General features: G+C 46.1%; 1 protein-coding gene across 1 annotated transcript in view; it reads left to right on the top strand.

Moving 5' to 3' along the window:
* Nucleotides 1-16,913, top strand: part of Mylk (myosin light chain kinase) — a 253,252-nt gene that overhangs the window by 103,820 nt on the left and 132,519 nt on the right. The window contains exon 3 of the mRNA XM_041673002.1: nt 8,994-9,201. Coding sequence (XP_041528936.1) covers nt 8,994-9,201 — 208 coding nt within the window. The remainder of the gene's footprint in view (nt 1-8,993; nt 9,202-16,913) is intronic.

The following is a 16,913-nucleotide window of genomic DNA, read 5'->3' on the forward strand; positions in this document are numbered from 1 at the left end:
TTTTCAAGTTTGGTTTCATTCTTTAGCTAGAAATAGCAAACCATTTCACCCAGAACAGAAGGTGTTCTTAGTTAAAGTGTCAGGTTTTTACCTAATGAAGAGAGCAGACCCACATACTGAGGCATCCTCTCCCAATAGATAAATATGTTTAAAAAAGATTATAGACCAGCTCTCTGGACCAGCAAGATGACTCGGCAGGTAAACTGCTTGCTGGCAAGCCTGGCAGTCTGTGTTCAATCCCTGGGACCCACATGGTGGAAGGAAAAGACTGACTGGCAACCATTCACATGCCCTGGCCTGTGTACACCCACATACGTGTGCACACATAAGATTTTCTTGAAGAAATATGAATTCTCTAAGTTGTCTATAAAAATATGAGTTGTAACTGGATGCACTGACTCATGTCTTTAGTCTCAGAGGGAGGCATAGGCAGGTGGATCTTTGTGAGTTCTAGGCCCATATGATCTGTTTCAAGGGCAGGGTTATTGAGATTGGCGGGGCATATAAAGTGACTCTGTCTAAAAAAAAATAAGTGTGAATTTTGTACACGAGGCACACTTAAGCTTATTATTCACAAATGTTAGTACTTGTTGGTATTTCTTATGGCAATAATAGCTTCATAGTGTTAAGAATTCTGGAAGTGTGTGTGAATTTTAGGATAACTTATAAAGAATTACTGACTTTGAAGAAAAGAGTGAGGGTGTAATGTTTGGAATCTGTTAATGAGATGTTATGTGTGTACCATCTGATTTGATTACACACTTTTCCATGGATGTGGATCCCAGCATTGTTCCTATCTTGTAGGTGTGCAGACTAGGTAAGTGAAGCTGCTCATCCACAGCCAGGCAGTCGGTAACTGATGCAGTCGGAATCTACGTGCCAAGAGTCAGGTCACACCACAGTATGCCGGGTCTGATTTCAGAGCCTAGATGTCTTCCTGGATTGGTAGGGATTCTTTTTTACTAGTGACAGAAACCAGTCCCAGAGTGGTTAAGCAGAGGACACGTATCACTTCATAAAACTGAGTAGATCTGAAGCCCCCACAGCGCTGCCCTCCAGTGTCTTCATGGCTTCTCCTCATTGTATACCTGGGCTCTCAGATTTTCACTTGTTGGGTCCTTTACTGGCGGGAACATGAGAGGTTCGGAGGCAGCGAAAGAGATAGTTCCGGGATAATTTTGGTCTCCTAAGAGTCAGAAGTGGAATTTTAGGGAAGAGCACACACTGGCTGGCTTTGATGGTATGTGTGCCCAATGTCTGACAAGCACCTTGGCCAGAGGCAGCTCACAGGCAGGCCTCCCCTCCAGACCCCCATGCAGTGGGGAGAGACAGTTCCCCTAAGAAGGGACATGCTGCTGACCTTGGGGAGGTGGCAGGAGAGCCTGAGCAAATCAAAACAATCCACACCAAAGCTTTGGTTCCTTCGGTGTCTACAGTACCACATGCTTTCTAGTGGCCTTTTCCATGACGGAGAACCTCTCTCAAATTGGTCACAGAAGCTTGAGGACCACAGAACGCTAACCTCCTGGATCTGCCCTGTCAGCTAAAGACTGTGTCATCAGAGTCCCATGGCAACAGGAAATAAAGCCAGAACCATAGTTTACATGGAAGAGTTCTCCACTAGCCACCCCAAAGGGGGCTGAAGCTCAGTCAGAATCTTGGTAATATATATGAAAAGCCTGACCTACAGGGAATTAAGAATTGTCAGTATGGGAATTTCCCCTGTACACTTTTACTCCTGTGTCTTGGTTGCGCATTTTCAAGGACTTAGGTGTCTCATTAAATGAGAATAGGGAAGTTATGCCTATTGACAAAAAGAAATGGCTTCTCATTGTAAGATTTTAAAGGGACTGCAGTGTCACCCAAGGCCACCCACCTCCATGCTGCCTTAAATTGTCAGAAAGAAAAAGCAGAGCAATCGGGAGGCAGAGGCAGGGGGATCTCTGAGTTCTAGGTCAGCCTGGTCTACAAAGTGAGTTCCAGGACAGCCTGGGCTACTCAGAGAAAGAGAATGGAGTCCATAGACTTGCAGGTCCAGAGACTTGAGGGTGCCTGTGTCCCTGCTCACAAGAAAGAAAGAAAAATCATAGAAATGGAAGCGGCAGAGTACAAGGGCTTGAAGGGACTTGAAGCATGTGTCCCTGGAGATCCAGTTGGCATCCACTGATCCAGTTAAAGAACACCTTCTGAGGACGACGTTCAGAACAGCTTTCATCCTCCAGTTTCCCCAGCAGGGGCAGGGATGAAAGAAGCCACAGCTAAGGCTTCCTAATTGCTGTTGTCAGCGGCTATGATCTCTTCCTGGTGCATTCTGCCGGTTCATTTGGGGCTTTGGGGTGCAAGAGGATTATCCTAAGCCTTAATTAAGTACCTGCCTGCCTGCTGTGGGGTGGGTGCCAGCTGCTGGCACAGACTTGAAGCTTGGTCATGCTTTGGCCATGGCTTACTCTTCACTCCTCACCCGCTAATATACCCACAAGACTTGACTCACGGTACCTGTGGTCCAGTTTGTGGGGAGGTGATGTTTTGCTACCTGGGAGCTCATATTCAGAGGTAGAACGGAGGACTAAGTCTTCCACCAATTCTGCAGCCCCATTGCCTTTATTTCCTACCTTTTTAAAAAATCTTATTTGTTTATGTTTTATGTATAAGTGCTCTGCATGTTTACCTGCAGGCCAGAAGAGAGCATCAGGTCTCATTACAGATGGTTGTGAGCCACCATGTAGTTGCTGGGAATTGAACTCAGGAGCTCTGGAAGAGCAGCCAGTCCCCTTAACTCCTGAGCCATCTCTCCAACCCCCTACTTTTTTTTTCTTAAGTCAGGATCTCACCATGTAGCTCAGGTCGGCTACAGACCTGCGATCCTCCTGCCTCAGTCTCCTCCGTGCTGGGATTATATCCTCAGCTCTGTTCTAGTCTTTGACCACAGGATACAGCATGTATTATAAACACAGGTGCTTGAACCTGGTGGCATGGACCTACAATCTTAGTTACCTGGGAGGCAGAGAGGGGGTGGAAGAACACAAGCTCAAGGCCTGCTCAGGCTGCAGAGTGAGTCCAAGGACCATCTTGGCAGTTAAGTGAGAACGTGCTTTAAGGGAAAAAATAGGAAAAGAGTTCTACTGGAGATAGCGATGCCTTGTTAGAGAATGAAGAGCTCAGAGCATAGAGCCACAGGCAGCAGTTGCACCGGGAAAGAGGTCTCTCTGCCTGGGGAAAATTCCCAGCCATCCCCAGCATCCACCCGTCACTGCCTGCTATACCCCTAGTGATTCTGGCCCACTGTTTGCCTTGTTTGTTTGTTTAGTCTTTGTATGTGCATCTTCTTGGTCCCAGCATCCTGCCAGGCAGTCTGTTTCTCTTGGGCAAGCACCCAATCCTGGCTACTCTCCTTTTGGTTTCCCTTCATCCCAGATGTGGGCAAAACCTCAGTTCTTTGGTCCTGCCTAGTCCTGGCTGACAGTCAGACTGCTGCAGCTGTCCCTGCAGCTGTATGGACTTGCAGTGTACACACAGGGCCAGGAGCTGCCAGGATCAGAAGACCCACGGAGGCTGGCCATCTTTGCAAAATCATCCCCTTTTTACTTTGCATCAAGTTCAGAGAGGGCAGATGTGTGGCTTAGAGTCTGGGCAGGTTTGTGCAGTCAGCGGTATTGCCACTGCTTTGAGTTCAGGCTGGGAAGATCTGCCCTAGGCAATGAGGGATGGGTGAGGACCCTCAACATGTTCGAAGAGACCTGCCGGTCTGATAGCCTAGTGAACGGTCCCCTGTGGTCACTGAGTCAATTCCATTAGATCTGAACACTGACACGAGACGGGGTAACACTCCCCAACAGAAGCCCTGCTTTCTCCCCTACCAGCCACACTCTCAGGAGCCCCATTTTCTTTTAAAGGCCTTTTGAGGCCATAACGGTTTTTAAGGACATTTTATAGAGCGGGAGCACAGTCTTACTATTTAAAATTATTATAGGGGTTTTGACTGCTGTATCTTTATTTTTATGACAGTTGTTGGTTATGCCCCTGATTTATTTGATTCTGGGCTTCTGTTCAAGAACACAACCTCCAATTAAATGTGGTTACTGTGGCAAAAATATGATTCTCCTCGGAATGACCCTCTTTGGGGCCAGTTCCAAAAACTCATTATGGTGAAAAAGGGAGGGCAAGCCTCTTTGCATTCATGAACATTCCTCCTGTGGTCACTTGCTTTTCCCATATGAGGAATTAGAGGGCAGCAAGGCTGTGGGTTGGGCCCAGAGGGGAATGGAGGTGAGAGGGAAAAAGCTACTTTAAGAGCTAGGTGAGTCACCACTTAAAGCCGTACCTCAGAGACAGAAGGAGCTCGGGACACCTAAAGAATAATCTTCTCTTCCATGTTAGGAGGGGATTATAGCGCAGAGAGACCAGGAAGTCTGACCAGACCCAGGCACTGAGGCCTGGCTGTCACGCTGCCCTCTCTCTTCCACCCTAGCTCTCCTGGCCCTGATCCTGTCCTGCTCTCAATACAGGGAACAACCTATGAGTCCCCTCTGGCATGACCATATCTTTTTTGAACCCTTTGGACATTGCTTTCAGCTTTTTAAGAGATGGAGGGTCTAGGAGAGAAAGGTTCTTGCCACCAATTTGGGCTATGCAAAACTTGTTTTCCTTAGTGAGGTATTTGCAGTGAGGTCTGGACAACCTCTGAAACTGGAGACCAGAACTGTGGTCCTCAATGTACCACTCCATCTGCCATGTGAGATGGTGGGAAACCCACTCCGCTCTGTCTCTAATATTATACTTGGCATCATGGCTGCCATTCAGGTCCCCATCACAGGGTAGCTGATGAGGCAGCTCTTTCCCTGGGGAGACATAAACCAGTGTCTGCCCCTTTCCTTATAAGACACCAGCAACAGACCAAAGTAGGATTCCACAAAAGCCCAACTTGGGTAATCAGTGAGTTTATTGGTTTACTCACAAAGTATGGGTGAAGGGTTGCTTACAGGAGCATCAGAGATCCTAAAGCAATTCTGCCATCACAAAGTCTCTCCCAGGTATGGATGAAGACTATGAAGACTGACCCAAATCTGCATAGATTGAATCCCCTTCAATTAACCTTTGACAGTCTGTCTGCTCTCAAGAGTGCACAGTCATGCGCAGTTAGGTCAGAATTACATACCGATTGCTTGGAAGCTCAGTAAGGGGCAGTTATGAGGGTCCAGTAACCCTTTCCACTCCCTCTTTCTGTGAGGGAACACCATCAATAAAGAAGCCAGACCTCAGGCTTCTCTTGCAGTTTCTTGCAGCTGTTCCAATGACGTCGATGGCTGTGAGGCTCGGAGGATAGTGTTCTACGACAGCAGCTCGACCTAAGGTCCTCCCTCACAGTGCTGTGAGTCAAGGGAGGGTCTGTGCAGAGCTTCTCTGAGAACTAGACATCTGTGGACTTTCACCGGCCTCTGAAAGATCCCAGCCATACAACTCCCAACTGTAGTTTTTTAACTGAAAGCCGTGCATGCACCCCAAGAATGTGAACCAAGACTTCCCATCTTCCCTACTTGGATCCAGCATAGAGGACAGGCAGTGAGTGATAAAAGGGACGTCCTGAAACCGAATGACTGATGTTAGGGGCCTGCTGAGCTTCTTTCACGGTGGCAGAACCTGTATCCATTCACATTGCAGATCAGACCTCGGAACTGAGCAAGGTCACAAAGTCCCTGCCTTTGCCCTAGATCCAGGAGTCATGGAAGTCTTGTTTGCACACTTAGACTGTCTTATAAAATCATGCCAGTTTCAGCATATTCAGGAACCTTTGAATAATTATTTTAATATGGCATTTCAGAGGTAACTCTGGAGCAAGACAATGAGGAGAAAAGAGGAAAGGGTCAAGGGATCATGTCCCTGAGGTCTGGAACGCTCTCAGTGTTCCCAGTTAATCATTGTTGCCCCCAGCGGCCTGCTGCAGGGGGCCAGCGTGCACACTGCTGGAATGCTTGGAAGCCTTGGGTGCTGTTAATGATTTATCTGCTCCTGGCTGCAGAACTGAGCCCCTATGCTCTGAAGTCGACAGGCCTCTGGGATCATCTTCAGGAGAATGGGCCAGCCCTACCTAACAGACTTCAGGAGAAGACAGCCATGGCTTGTAATCCGCATGTGACCACCTCCGCCTCAGGGCCTCATTGCTTGCTCTCTGAAAACACAGGAGACTGTTTTATTAGGATACCTGATGTCGAATGTTCCTTTGTATAAGTGCTTGTGACGAGATCAAGGCCATATGATGATGGTTTTATATGGGATCACAATGCAGGCCACCTTCAAACATACATAGTGGTTATTTGTATAGTTCTTTTATTTCAACAAATGAATGAGGGACTGTAATCCATTAGTGATACATGAATGTAAGAAGCACATTTATTTTCTTCTGTTTAACAAAGACTAAGCATGTGACATTTGCAGAAATATCACAGGTAGACAGTTAGCTAAAAGGAAAAGGAGGGATTCCCAAACCTGAGTTGCAGAAACCTGCACTGTCTCCTTTGGCTTCGAACAGCAGTGGTGAGGGTTCATATACCCAGGTGGATGTGGTCATAGTCACATCTAAGGTGGGAAATAGTTGTGGTGAGACCATGACAGTCTCAGGCATTGCTGACAAGTTTTGAAGGAGACAACTTAAAAACTGAAGCATTTCCTCGTGGGACATCTGTCTCTGTCAAGAGCATAATTTAGATTTTTATAGGAAGGAGCTTTTTGTTTGTGGGAATTGCAAATGAGATGAATAATACTAATTTGGTGTTTGGGTCCTTCCTTCCCTCCCTTCCTCTCTCCCTCCCTCCCTTCCTTCTTTCCTTCCTTCCTTCCTCCCTTCCTTCTTTCCTTCCTTCCTTCTTTCCTTTCTTTGTTTCTTTCTTCTTTCCATTGAAGCCTGACTCTGTATCAGCCGGGCTGGAGGGACAGGTCATATAAGATTTATAAACTTATGCTGAAGGGATGATTATATGAATTAATCCAAGAAGGATTGTTGGCTTTGGGCTTTTTAACTGGGAGTCAATGCTTCCTTAGGAACAAAAGTCCATATCCTAGATACTCCGGTTTGAGTCTGAAGATGGTGGGAACAGAGGAACTCAGGAAAGTTAGCCTAGTGCAGCTGTGAGGTTGGGGCGGATCCCCAGCATCAAGAGAAAGATGCATCATTGCTGCAACAGAGCTCCCTCCCCTAGCATGCTTAGGGGAGTCACCACAGTGTGTGGGTGCCTAGGAGCTAGCAGATGTTACCCCTCATGTCCATATAGCATCACTACCTGACCTTGTGAGGAAGGGGGGAAGCTACGGAGTGTGGGAGTGGGGGTGGGGAGGGTTTGTACTGCAAATTTTGGTTCCATTTCACCTGCAGCCATTCTTTCTTGCCTTGGAATGGCTGCATGGATAAAAAATGTCTCTACAATGTTTGTGACAAAAGCGACTTCCTTCCCGGGGGCCTTCCACACGGTCTCTGCACATTCCTACTGCAGAGTTGCCCAGTTCTAGGTCCTCGCTGAGCAGGGTGAACTGGGCAGCACTGCTCCACTGAAGATAAGTCCAGCCTGAGGGGATCCATTGCATTTCAGGTGTTCAAGGGTACTTAACGGAATTTTCTTGTCTGGAACTCAGTAATTTTTTAAAAATTTATCTTCTCTCTCTCTCTCTCTCTCTCTCTCTCTCTCTCTCTGTGTGTGTGTGTGTGTGTGTGTGTGTGTGTGTGTGAGAGAGAGAGAGAGAGAGAGAGAGAGAGAGATCTGTGTGTGACAGAGAGATCTCTGTGTGTGTGTATGAGAGACAGAGACAGAGAGGCATGTGTGAGTGCAGATGCCTGAGGAGTCAAGAAGGGAGCCTCAGATCCCCTGAAGCTGGAGTTCCAGGTAGTTGTGAGCTTTCTGACATAGGCGAGACCTCCTCACCAATTCTGTGTCTTCTGCAAGAGCAACACATGCTTTTAACTGCTGAGCCATCTTTCTAACCCCTCGAAGATAATTCTTACATGGGAGTTTATCTCCTCCTTTCTCCCTGTTTTGAGAGTTGTGCTTTCTGAATAAGGGACTCTGAGGCTTGGGTGAGCACTGACCCCGTAGCACTCACAGAAGGTCGTAACTATTGCCAGAGGCAGAGAGCTGATGCAGGACCATCCTGAGACTGCCAAGGGAGGCGTGTGTAGGGCTGTCTCTCCCAGTAGTGTGGTGAGATTTCATTTGTATTTTAATAAATAAAGCTTGCCTGGAGATCAGTATAAAACAACCACACTAGTCAGCCATACAGGCCAGGCAGTGGTGACACACACCTTTAATTCCAGCAGCCACACTAGTTAGCCATAGAGGCCGGGCGGTGGTGGTGCACGCCTTTAATCCCAGCATGAGAGAGAACTATAAGACAGGATGAGACAGGAATTGCTTTTTCAGTCTGAAGACTTCATGGAGGAAAGAGCTCTCTAGTGGCTTTGCTTCTCTGATCTTCAGGTTGAACCCCAACTCCAATATCTGTCTCTAGGTTTTTATTATTCGTGTTACACAGTAACTACAAGAAAACTTCAGAGAAAAATACAGGTTGGAATTCATCTTAATGATTTATTGCCAAAATATAAAATACATTACTTCCCAGCATGCACTCAATAAATTTTAATATTGAGGGTTTTGGTATTTTGGGGGCTTTTTGTTTGTTGTTTTTGATGGAGAGGGATTCATATAGAGTCTTACACAGCCCTGGGTTGAACTTCCTGTGTAGTTGGGGATTACCTTGAACTCCAGATCTTCCTGTATCTCCCTCCCAAGTGCTGCAATTACAAATGCATGTCACAGTGCTCAAACTATTGAGATCTTTATTTTATTTTATTTTCTCTTTCTCTCTTTCTTTCTTTTTCTTTCTTTTTTTGTACTGTTCTTCCAACCCAGCATATAATATAATGCATAGGAACCATGAACTCTGAACTCTAGGACACATGGTGAGCCTGTGTGAAACAGAAGCCCTTACAAAGTTTCTTTTTCTTGTAGGTCCGGGGCTACCCAGAGCCGCAGGTGACATGGCACAGAAATGGGCAAACCATCACCCATGGGGGCCGCTTCCTGCTGGATTATGGAGTACGGGGGACTTTCAGCCTTGTAATTCACCCTGTCCATGAGGAGGACAACGGAAAGTATACCTGTGAAGCCAGCAATGGCAGCGGTGCCCGCCAGGTGACAGTGGAGCTGACTGTGGAAGGTGAGTCCCAGGGGCAGCTCTGTGGTGGGAGCTGAGCTGCCAGTTCCTGGGTCTGCTGCTGCCTTCTGCCCTCTCTCACAGATGGGAGGACTTATAGGAGATGCTACACACACCTTGGGGCTTTGGACTCATGTCTAGACTCACATTCCAGCCTTGCTATGACTTACATCACACCAAGACTAAAGACAGGCTCTTAATGGTGTCTTTCCAAAGGGACCCCTGTCCTATCTCCCACGCTCCTCACTCATCACCTCACTGTGGCCAAGCCTTGCTCTCCTTTGACAAACCTTGGGGATTTCACCTTGTTGCTTACACAAGCAAGAGCTCCTGCCCTGAGCTTTCACCCAGATTGTACTCGTGTTCTTCAGGTCCCTGCTCAAAGCCCCAACTTGGAAAGAACCCTTCTTAACCCCACCGCCAGCCCCCCGACTCCAACTCTCCTTCCTGTCAACTCCCTCACAGCTTTTCTTTAAGGTTGGTTTGTCACCCTCTAAGCACCCATCACACAGCTCTGAGACTCGGGGTCGTTACCTTCTCTATGACTGTTTTTCTAGTATCCCTGCACAGGTCAGTATCACATGTTTGGGAATGAATGGACAGAATCTATCGTTAGCATCACCACTAGAGAATAGTGCTCACCATAAAAACATATGTAACTCTGCTTGGCGGTGGTGGCACACACCTTTAATCCCACCACTCGGGAGGCAGAGACAGGCAGATCTCTGTGAGCTCAAGGCCAGCCTGGCCTACAACAGCTAGTTCCAGGATATCCAGGGCTGTTACACAGAAAAACCTTATCTCAAACAACAACAAATATATATATTTCTCCCTATGTCTGTGGTCAAAATTTTGACTAACTTAAAAGTATCTGGGAGAAGCATTTGGCTATAAATAATATGGGGTTTGTCACCACTGTCTTCCTGGCAGGCTGAAGCTGCTCTCCGGGGTTGAACATTCCATGTCAGGCCATTGGCAGATTCTCAAGGCCTGATGTCTGGAAGGACAAAGGGGTCTGCCAGCCCCCTCAGATGTAAGACCTGCTTCCCTGGATCCTGTCTGGGAACTGATAAACCACACAGCCAAATGTGCTTTTTCTCTCTTCAGAAGACTGTTCTCCCAACCTCATTTGCAGGAGACGCTGTATGTGAGCAATTCAGATAAATTGTGACGGGTGCTTTGGAAGGTTCTAGAAGGGATGATGTGCACCTGGGCCAGTGGCCACTCCTCGACCTCTCTGCCTTATTTCCCCACGCAGTTGCAGGGCGTATGAGTTCCAGAGTGGAGTATGCATAGTTTGGACGTTTTCCTTAAATTCTCTAACTGGGTCATTTTAATGACCTTCAAGTGTCTGAGGCAGGGGCATTCCAGACAGGAAGTGGCTGGTCAGAGTCTCAGAATAAACTTATCAAAAGTCATTTTGGTGCTCTGCTGTCCCCTATACTACTGATCACAAAGTCTAAAGTTGGAAATCGAGCCCCCACCCCCCACAAAACTTCTCTCCTTCCCTTTGCTGACTTCCCGTTTGGAGTTGAGCGAGGCACAATGCTGAGCTATGAGTCACAGTTCAAAGTCCCGATCCCAGCTTGTGACAATCTAATGTGTGACTTGAAACCTCTGGACCTCGGCTTCTGCAGAAAACGGATGTGAATTCCAAGCATTGCAGCCTGGGTTAGCCCTTATTTTCTGTTATTCATATTAAGGAAGACTGGGGTATTTTGGGAATGCATGGAAATTATATGAAATCAACATAATCAGTTGTGGTGGCACACACCTTTAGTCTCAGCACTCTGGAGGCAGATACCGGTAGATCTCCGAGTTCAAAGCTAGACTGGTCTACATAAAGCTGAGATAATTTGTGAACCTTCTTGGTTTTTACTATTCAGGAAGTTTAATCTGGTGACTCACCCCAGCAGAACAAATTTCAGGTCGTGATAGGAGGAGAGAGGCAAGGAGGTGGGACAATCATAGTAGAGCAAGGCTAGGTTCACAGTCTGGACTCTTCACCTTCTCTTTGGCTGGGTTTTAACTGGGTAGATTGACCCGGCATATAAGATATATTATGCTTTTAACTCTAAAGGGATAATGGTCTTGTGGCTGCCATCTCTCTCTGTGAACAGATCTGGGGCATCCCACTTCCATATCAGAAACTTGTTTGAGGCGATGTGTTATATATATATGTGTGTGTGTGTGTGTGTGTGTGTGTGTGTGTGTGTGTGTCCTATAGGCCTAGAAGAATTTACTCATCGCTTCCTGCCGTGAAAAAAACTGTCAACCCTGCCAGGCTAGTGTCTACCTTCACAAAGTGACTCCAGCAGCCACCACCCCACCCTTGCACCCAACCCCCGCCACCTCTGACCTCCTCTGCAACTTCTGTTCTTCCCTGGACAGAACAGAGACCCTGAATCAAGTTTGACTGACAGGTGGAAACTTTTAATCTTTGGTGGTCATATGGGAGGCAGAAAGCCAAATGCCTTGGTTGAGTTTTAGCTGTACTGATTTCTACCTATGAGCAAATGGACCTTTCTGAGCCATGTTTCTTTCCCTTTAAGGTGGAGGACATCACACAGAGTGGTGTATGGATTAGTGTAGACCCTCGCCATTAGGAAATGGTACCCAGTGATTATCCAAGCTGCTCCTAACATCTTTAGAATACTCATGGAGGAAAGCCTGTAAAAAAAGAAAAAAAAAAAAAAAGAAAGCTTCCTTGCCTGACTTCCAGTTTGGCGATTAGAGCCAAGGAGCATTGTAGTAGGGAGCTGTGGGCTGCGTTCCTGCCACCCGGCTCCCGGCCGCCTGGCTAGCTTATGCCCCGAAATAACAACACACAAACTGTATTCATATAATACAGTTTGGCCCATTTCTATTAATGTGTGTAGCACCACGAGGTGGTGACTTACCAGGGAGATTCTAACCTACGTCCATCTTGGGTCGGAGCTTCATCGCATCTGCCTCAGAGAGAAGAGCTATGGCATCTTAGCTCACTTCCTCTTCCTCCCAGCATTCAGTTCTGTTTACTCCACCCACCTAAAGGCTGGCCTATCAAATGGGCCAAGGCAGTTTCTTTATTAGCCAATGACCTTCCTTCATCATTTCCCCTTTTTCTGTTTAAACAAAAAGGAAAGGCTTTCACTTTAACATAGCAAAATTACATATAACAAAACAGTTATAAAGCAAGAATTACAGTTACAATATTTACATCTACTTTATCTTTTATCATAACTAAGGAAAACTATAACTATCTATATATTCTTTAACTCCATCAAAGACTCCAGAAGGATATAATATTACCTAATTAAACAAGAAATAAGCAACTTCCAAAAGTCTAGTAATGACAGAGACATCTCACTGCCTGGACAGTCACCCAAAGTTCTTTTGTACTGCTGGGGCATCCATCTTCGGCCTTTGGGCCCATAGTATCCAAAGACATTTCCATGAAGCAGGAAATTTCAAAGGCAGTTCAGTCACTATCTGCTGTGTCCTGCAGAATGTCTCGCAGACTCTTTCATGAATCAGGAACCCCGAAAGGCCATCTCACCTTTTAGGCAAGTTCAGCAGTCCTCTCTCTGCGGGTTCTCTGTGTCCAGTTTATGCAACAGTCCAGGCAAGAGCAGTTTCTTGCCCAAATGGCTATCAAACTCCATAAGGAGCCTCTTCAATGCCCATCTTCCTTTTGAAGTAGATTGGTGCTGCCAGGAGCAGATGTGTCTCATTGTCATGAAAAGCCCTAACTTATTAAAACATTAAATGCCATATTCTGCAGTCTTTGAAAGATATTAAGAATGCCTATCTAACTGAAATATATCTCTATATATCTAGAAAATCTAACTAACATGACTACAAATTTGACTATTATAGATGATTATCCATTAACAACCTATATACATTACATTTTTAAATGAACTACACAATCGCAATACCTTAATCAATATCAGAAATACATATACAGATAACAAAATTGACCTTAAAATCCATACCAATGCAAATTATTCATATCTATATCAGAACATGAGAACAGATGCCTAGGACAGGACCACAGTTATCCAGGTGTCTAGAACAGGACCAAACAGTTACCCAGGTGTCTAGAACAGGACCACACAGTTACCCAGGTGTCTAGGACAGGACCACACAGTTACCCAGGTGTCTAGGACAGGACCACACAGTTACCCAGGCATCTAGGACAGGATTGCAGTTACCCAGGTGCCTAGGACAGGATTGCACAGTTACCCAGGTGCCTAGGACAGAATTGCAGTTACCCTGGTGCCTAGGACAGACCACAGTTACCCAGGTGCCTAGGACAGGATTGCACAGTTATCCAGGTGCCTAGGACAGGACCACAGTTACCCAGGTGTCTAGGACAGGACCACACAGTTACCCAGGTGTCTAGGACAGGACCACACAGTTACTCAGGTGCCTAGGACAGGACCACACAGTTACCCAGGTGTCTAGGACAGGACCACACAGTTACCCAGGTGTCTAGGACAGGACCACACAGTTACCCTGGAGTCTAGGACAGGATTGCACAGTTATCTAGGTGCCTAGGACAGGACCACAGTTATCCAGGTGTCTAGGACAGGACCACACAGTTACCCAGGTGTCTAGAACAGACCACACAGTTACCCAGGTGTCTAGGACAGGACCACACAGTTACCCAGGTGTCTAGGACAGGACCACACAGTTACCCAGGTGTCTAGGACAGGACCACAGTTACCCAGGTGTCTAGGATAGGACCACACAGTTACTCAGGTGTCTAGGACAGGGTCATACAGTTACTCGGTTGTCTAGGACAGGACCACAGTTACCCAGGTGCCTAGGACAGTTATTTAGCTCAGTATACCCAAAATGCTATTATTTCGGAGTACACTCCGCATAAACATGAGTATCCTCTACTTATGATGAAGGCTTTTGAAATTTGAGGACCCAGAGAGTCTCTTTGATAGCGGGTTGCCTCTCAGGCTTTATGCTTAGTACCCAGTCTGGTTAAATTGCAGGCCCAGAAGAGATACAGATTTGTCAGTGTTACAGGATGGGTTAGTGCAAATGTACACACACAGGCCTCTCTGGGGAGTCTCGTCACATACCCATGTTGAAAATTCGGCCACCACCAGGTGTCACCCTTTTACTGCCCACAGACCTCACTAGGAGGATTTCAACTCACATAGTCAGGCATAGTGATGCATACCTGTTCAAAGCCAGCCTGTGGGACACTAAGGATTGTTGTTATTATTATTGTTATTGTTATTATTATTATTTTCAAGGCTAGCCTGGGCTTCTATCAAGATTCTATCCCCAAAACATAAATCATCTGTGGTACTTCAGGAAATATCAGCGGGCCTGGAGCAGCCTGCTCTGTCTTCTTCCAGCCTGGCCTCCTGGCCATCCCCTCCCTCTTCCCCTCATCCCTGACCCCTAGCGGTACTGAGACTGCTGTCTTGCTCTCTGCATATAGATGAAACTGCTGACCTGTGGATCACAACTCCTGACCATGAGAGAGGAAGAGAGGGCCTTTCTGAAGACCACCAAGAATGTCAGGCAGAAGGGGGAATGGCCATGTGTCACAGAAGTTCAGGGGCCAGCTCCTGGGACACCGCACTCTTGGGTGGTTTTGAGTGTATGGTGACGGCTCCTCTTTTTGAGCTTCTGTCCATTTCAAGGAACTGCCAGACCACTTTTCACCTCACATTGTAGTGGGCTCATGACACTGGATATTTTACATGACAGAGTTTTAATAATATTATATTGTTCCTGTAAAATGTCTGCTGTGTTTTCTCCCCACCTCCCTAACTTTCCCTCCCTTCTGAAAGGTCTATTTATATATTTCCCAATTATACCCATTATAAACACAGTCTAATCTATCAGACTCCCCAGTGCAATTTCTTTTTTTAGGGGTTTGTGCCCTATTTTTTTTTTAATCCAGGCAGAATCCTGAGATGCTCCTGAACTTGTGTCCTTCCCTCTCTCATCACAGCTCACACTGCGGATGCGGTACAGTGAGGGCATTGCTTTCTGCCTTGGTGATCTGTTTCCTAGGAGGTTAGCTGTGTCTTGAGACCATCTTGTCAGACACCGCACTGGATACACAGAAGAATCCAGCGACAGTGCGCTTATTCTCATCCTCTTCTTGAGGATGGACTCCTAACTCTCCTTCACACTGGTTTCTCTCCCTGATTCATTTCATCTTCCTTGGTCATTCTTTCTTCTTCCCTCCAGAATACATCCTTCACTCCACTCCTGTGGTGGCCCTACTTTGATCTTGCCGTAGGACTTCCATTTTTTTTAAGTTCTATTTTATTTTTAATTTGAGTGCAGTGCTCACAGAAGCGAGAGGAGCACCCGTATCAGATTCCCTAGAGCTGGAGTTAGAGATTCTGAGGCACCAGGCGTGGGTGCTGGGAAGCTTCCAGAGCAGAATGTGTGATCTTAGCCCCCAGGTATCTCCTCCATTCCAGCGCTTCCTTTATTCTCCCCATCACTTGGTCCTCCACCTCTCTCCCCTTCTCTAACCTTGGCCTTCAATGGATTCAGGTTTTTCCCAGTTGCTCATAGACCTATTTTCTCTTTTATCGTTATATTTTGTTGAAAATTCATACTTTGTACTGGGGCATAAGGAGCAAGAGAACTCCCCTCAAGACACTGACTCTCTTAATAATGCATGGTTGTATTAAACGGAAATTTTATTAGCGTGGTTACAGGATGCCTTCCAGGTAGTCCAGCAATGACTATCTCATGCTGAAAAGGAAAGGCCAAGAATCCAAGAGTTGTTCAGTCTCAACCTGGTGCTGGAGTCCCTGCTGGATTTCAAAGGGCTGCTGGTCTTCTGTCTCTGGTGGAATCCCCAAGAAGTTGGTTCTCATTCAGGCAAAGAATGCTGCAGCAACAGAACAGATAACTTTCCCAGGAGAGCAGAGGAAAGCAGGCAAAAACAAAGTTTCCTTCTTCCATGTGCTCTTATCTGGGCTGCTGCTAGAAGATAGCCCAGATTTAGGGTGTACTTCCTGTTTCAATAATCTAATTAAGGAAGCCCCTCACAAGGAAGGATTCCCCAGCAGTTTAGTTTTGGTTGATTCAAGCTGTAGTAGATTAGTTGTCTCAATTTCCTTCTTTTTTCAAGTGTTTTATTAGTTTTTGGTAGACCATCATCTTTCAAGACCCTCTCCCACCCCTACCCCAAAATGAGTTGCTGATTGCTGCAATGAATTGCTCTAGGCATCTGCTTAAAATACCCTTCCCACAACCTTCTTCAAGACCCAGCAATATCACTTTTGTGTATATAACCAAAGGATGCTCACTGGTACCACAAGGACATGTGCTCAACTATGTCCATAGCAGCATTGTTTGTCATAGCCAGAACCTGGAAACAACTTAAATGACCTTTGACCGAAGAATGGATTAAGGAAAATGTGGTATATTTACACAATGGAGTATACACAGCAGAAAAAATAATGACATCTTGAAATTTTCACGCAAAAGGATGGAACTAGAAAACATCATTTTGAGTGAGATAACCCAGACCCAGAAAGACAAATATCATATGTACTCACTCATAAGTGGTTTTTAAATATAAAGCAAAGAAAATCAGTCTACAAATCACAATCCCAGAGAACCTAGACAACAATGAGGACCCTAAGAGAGACATACATAGATCTAATCTATATGGGAAGTAGAAAAAGGCAAGATCTCCTGAGTAAATTGGCATCATGGGGACCATAGGAGAG

This window comes from Microtus oregoni, unplaced genomic scaffold, assembly GCF_018167655.1.
Source record: "Microtus oregoni isolate MIOR12 unplaced genomic scaffold, Mior012 000023F_ref0000262, whole genome shotgun sequence".
Taxonomy (NCBI): Eukaryota; Metazoa; Chordata; class Mammalia; order Rodentia; family Cricetidae; genus Microtus; species Microtus oregoni.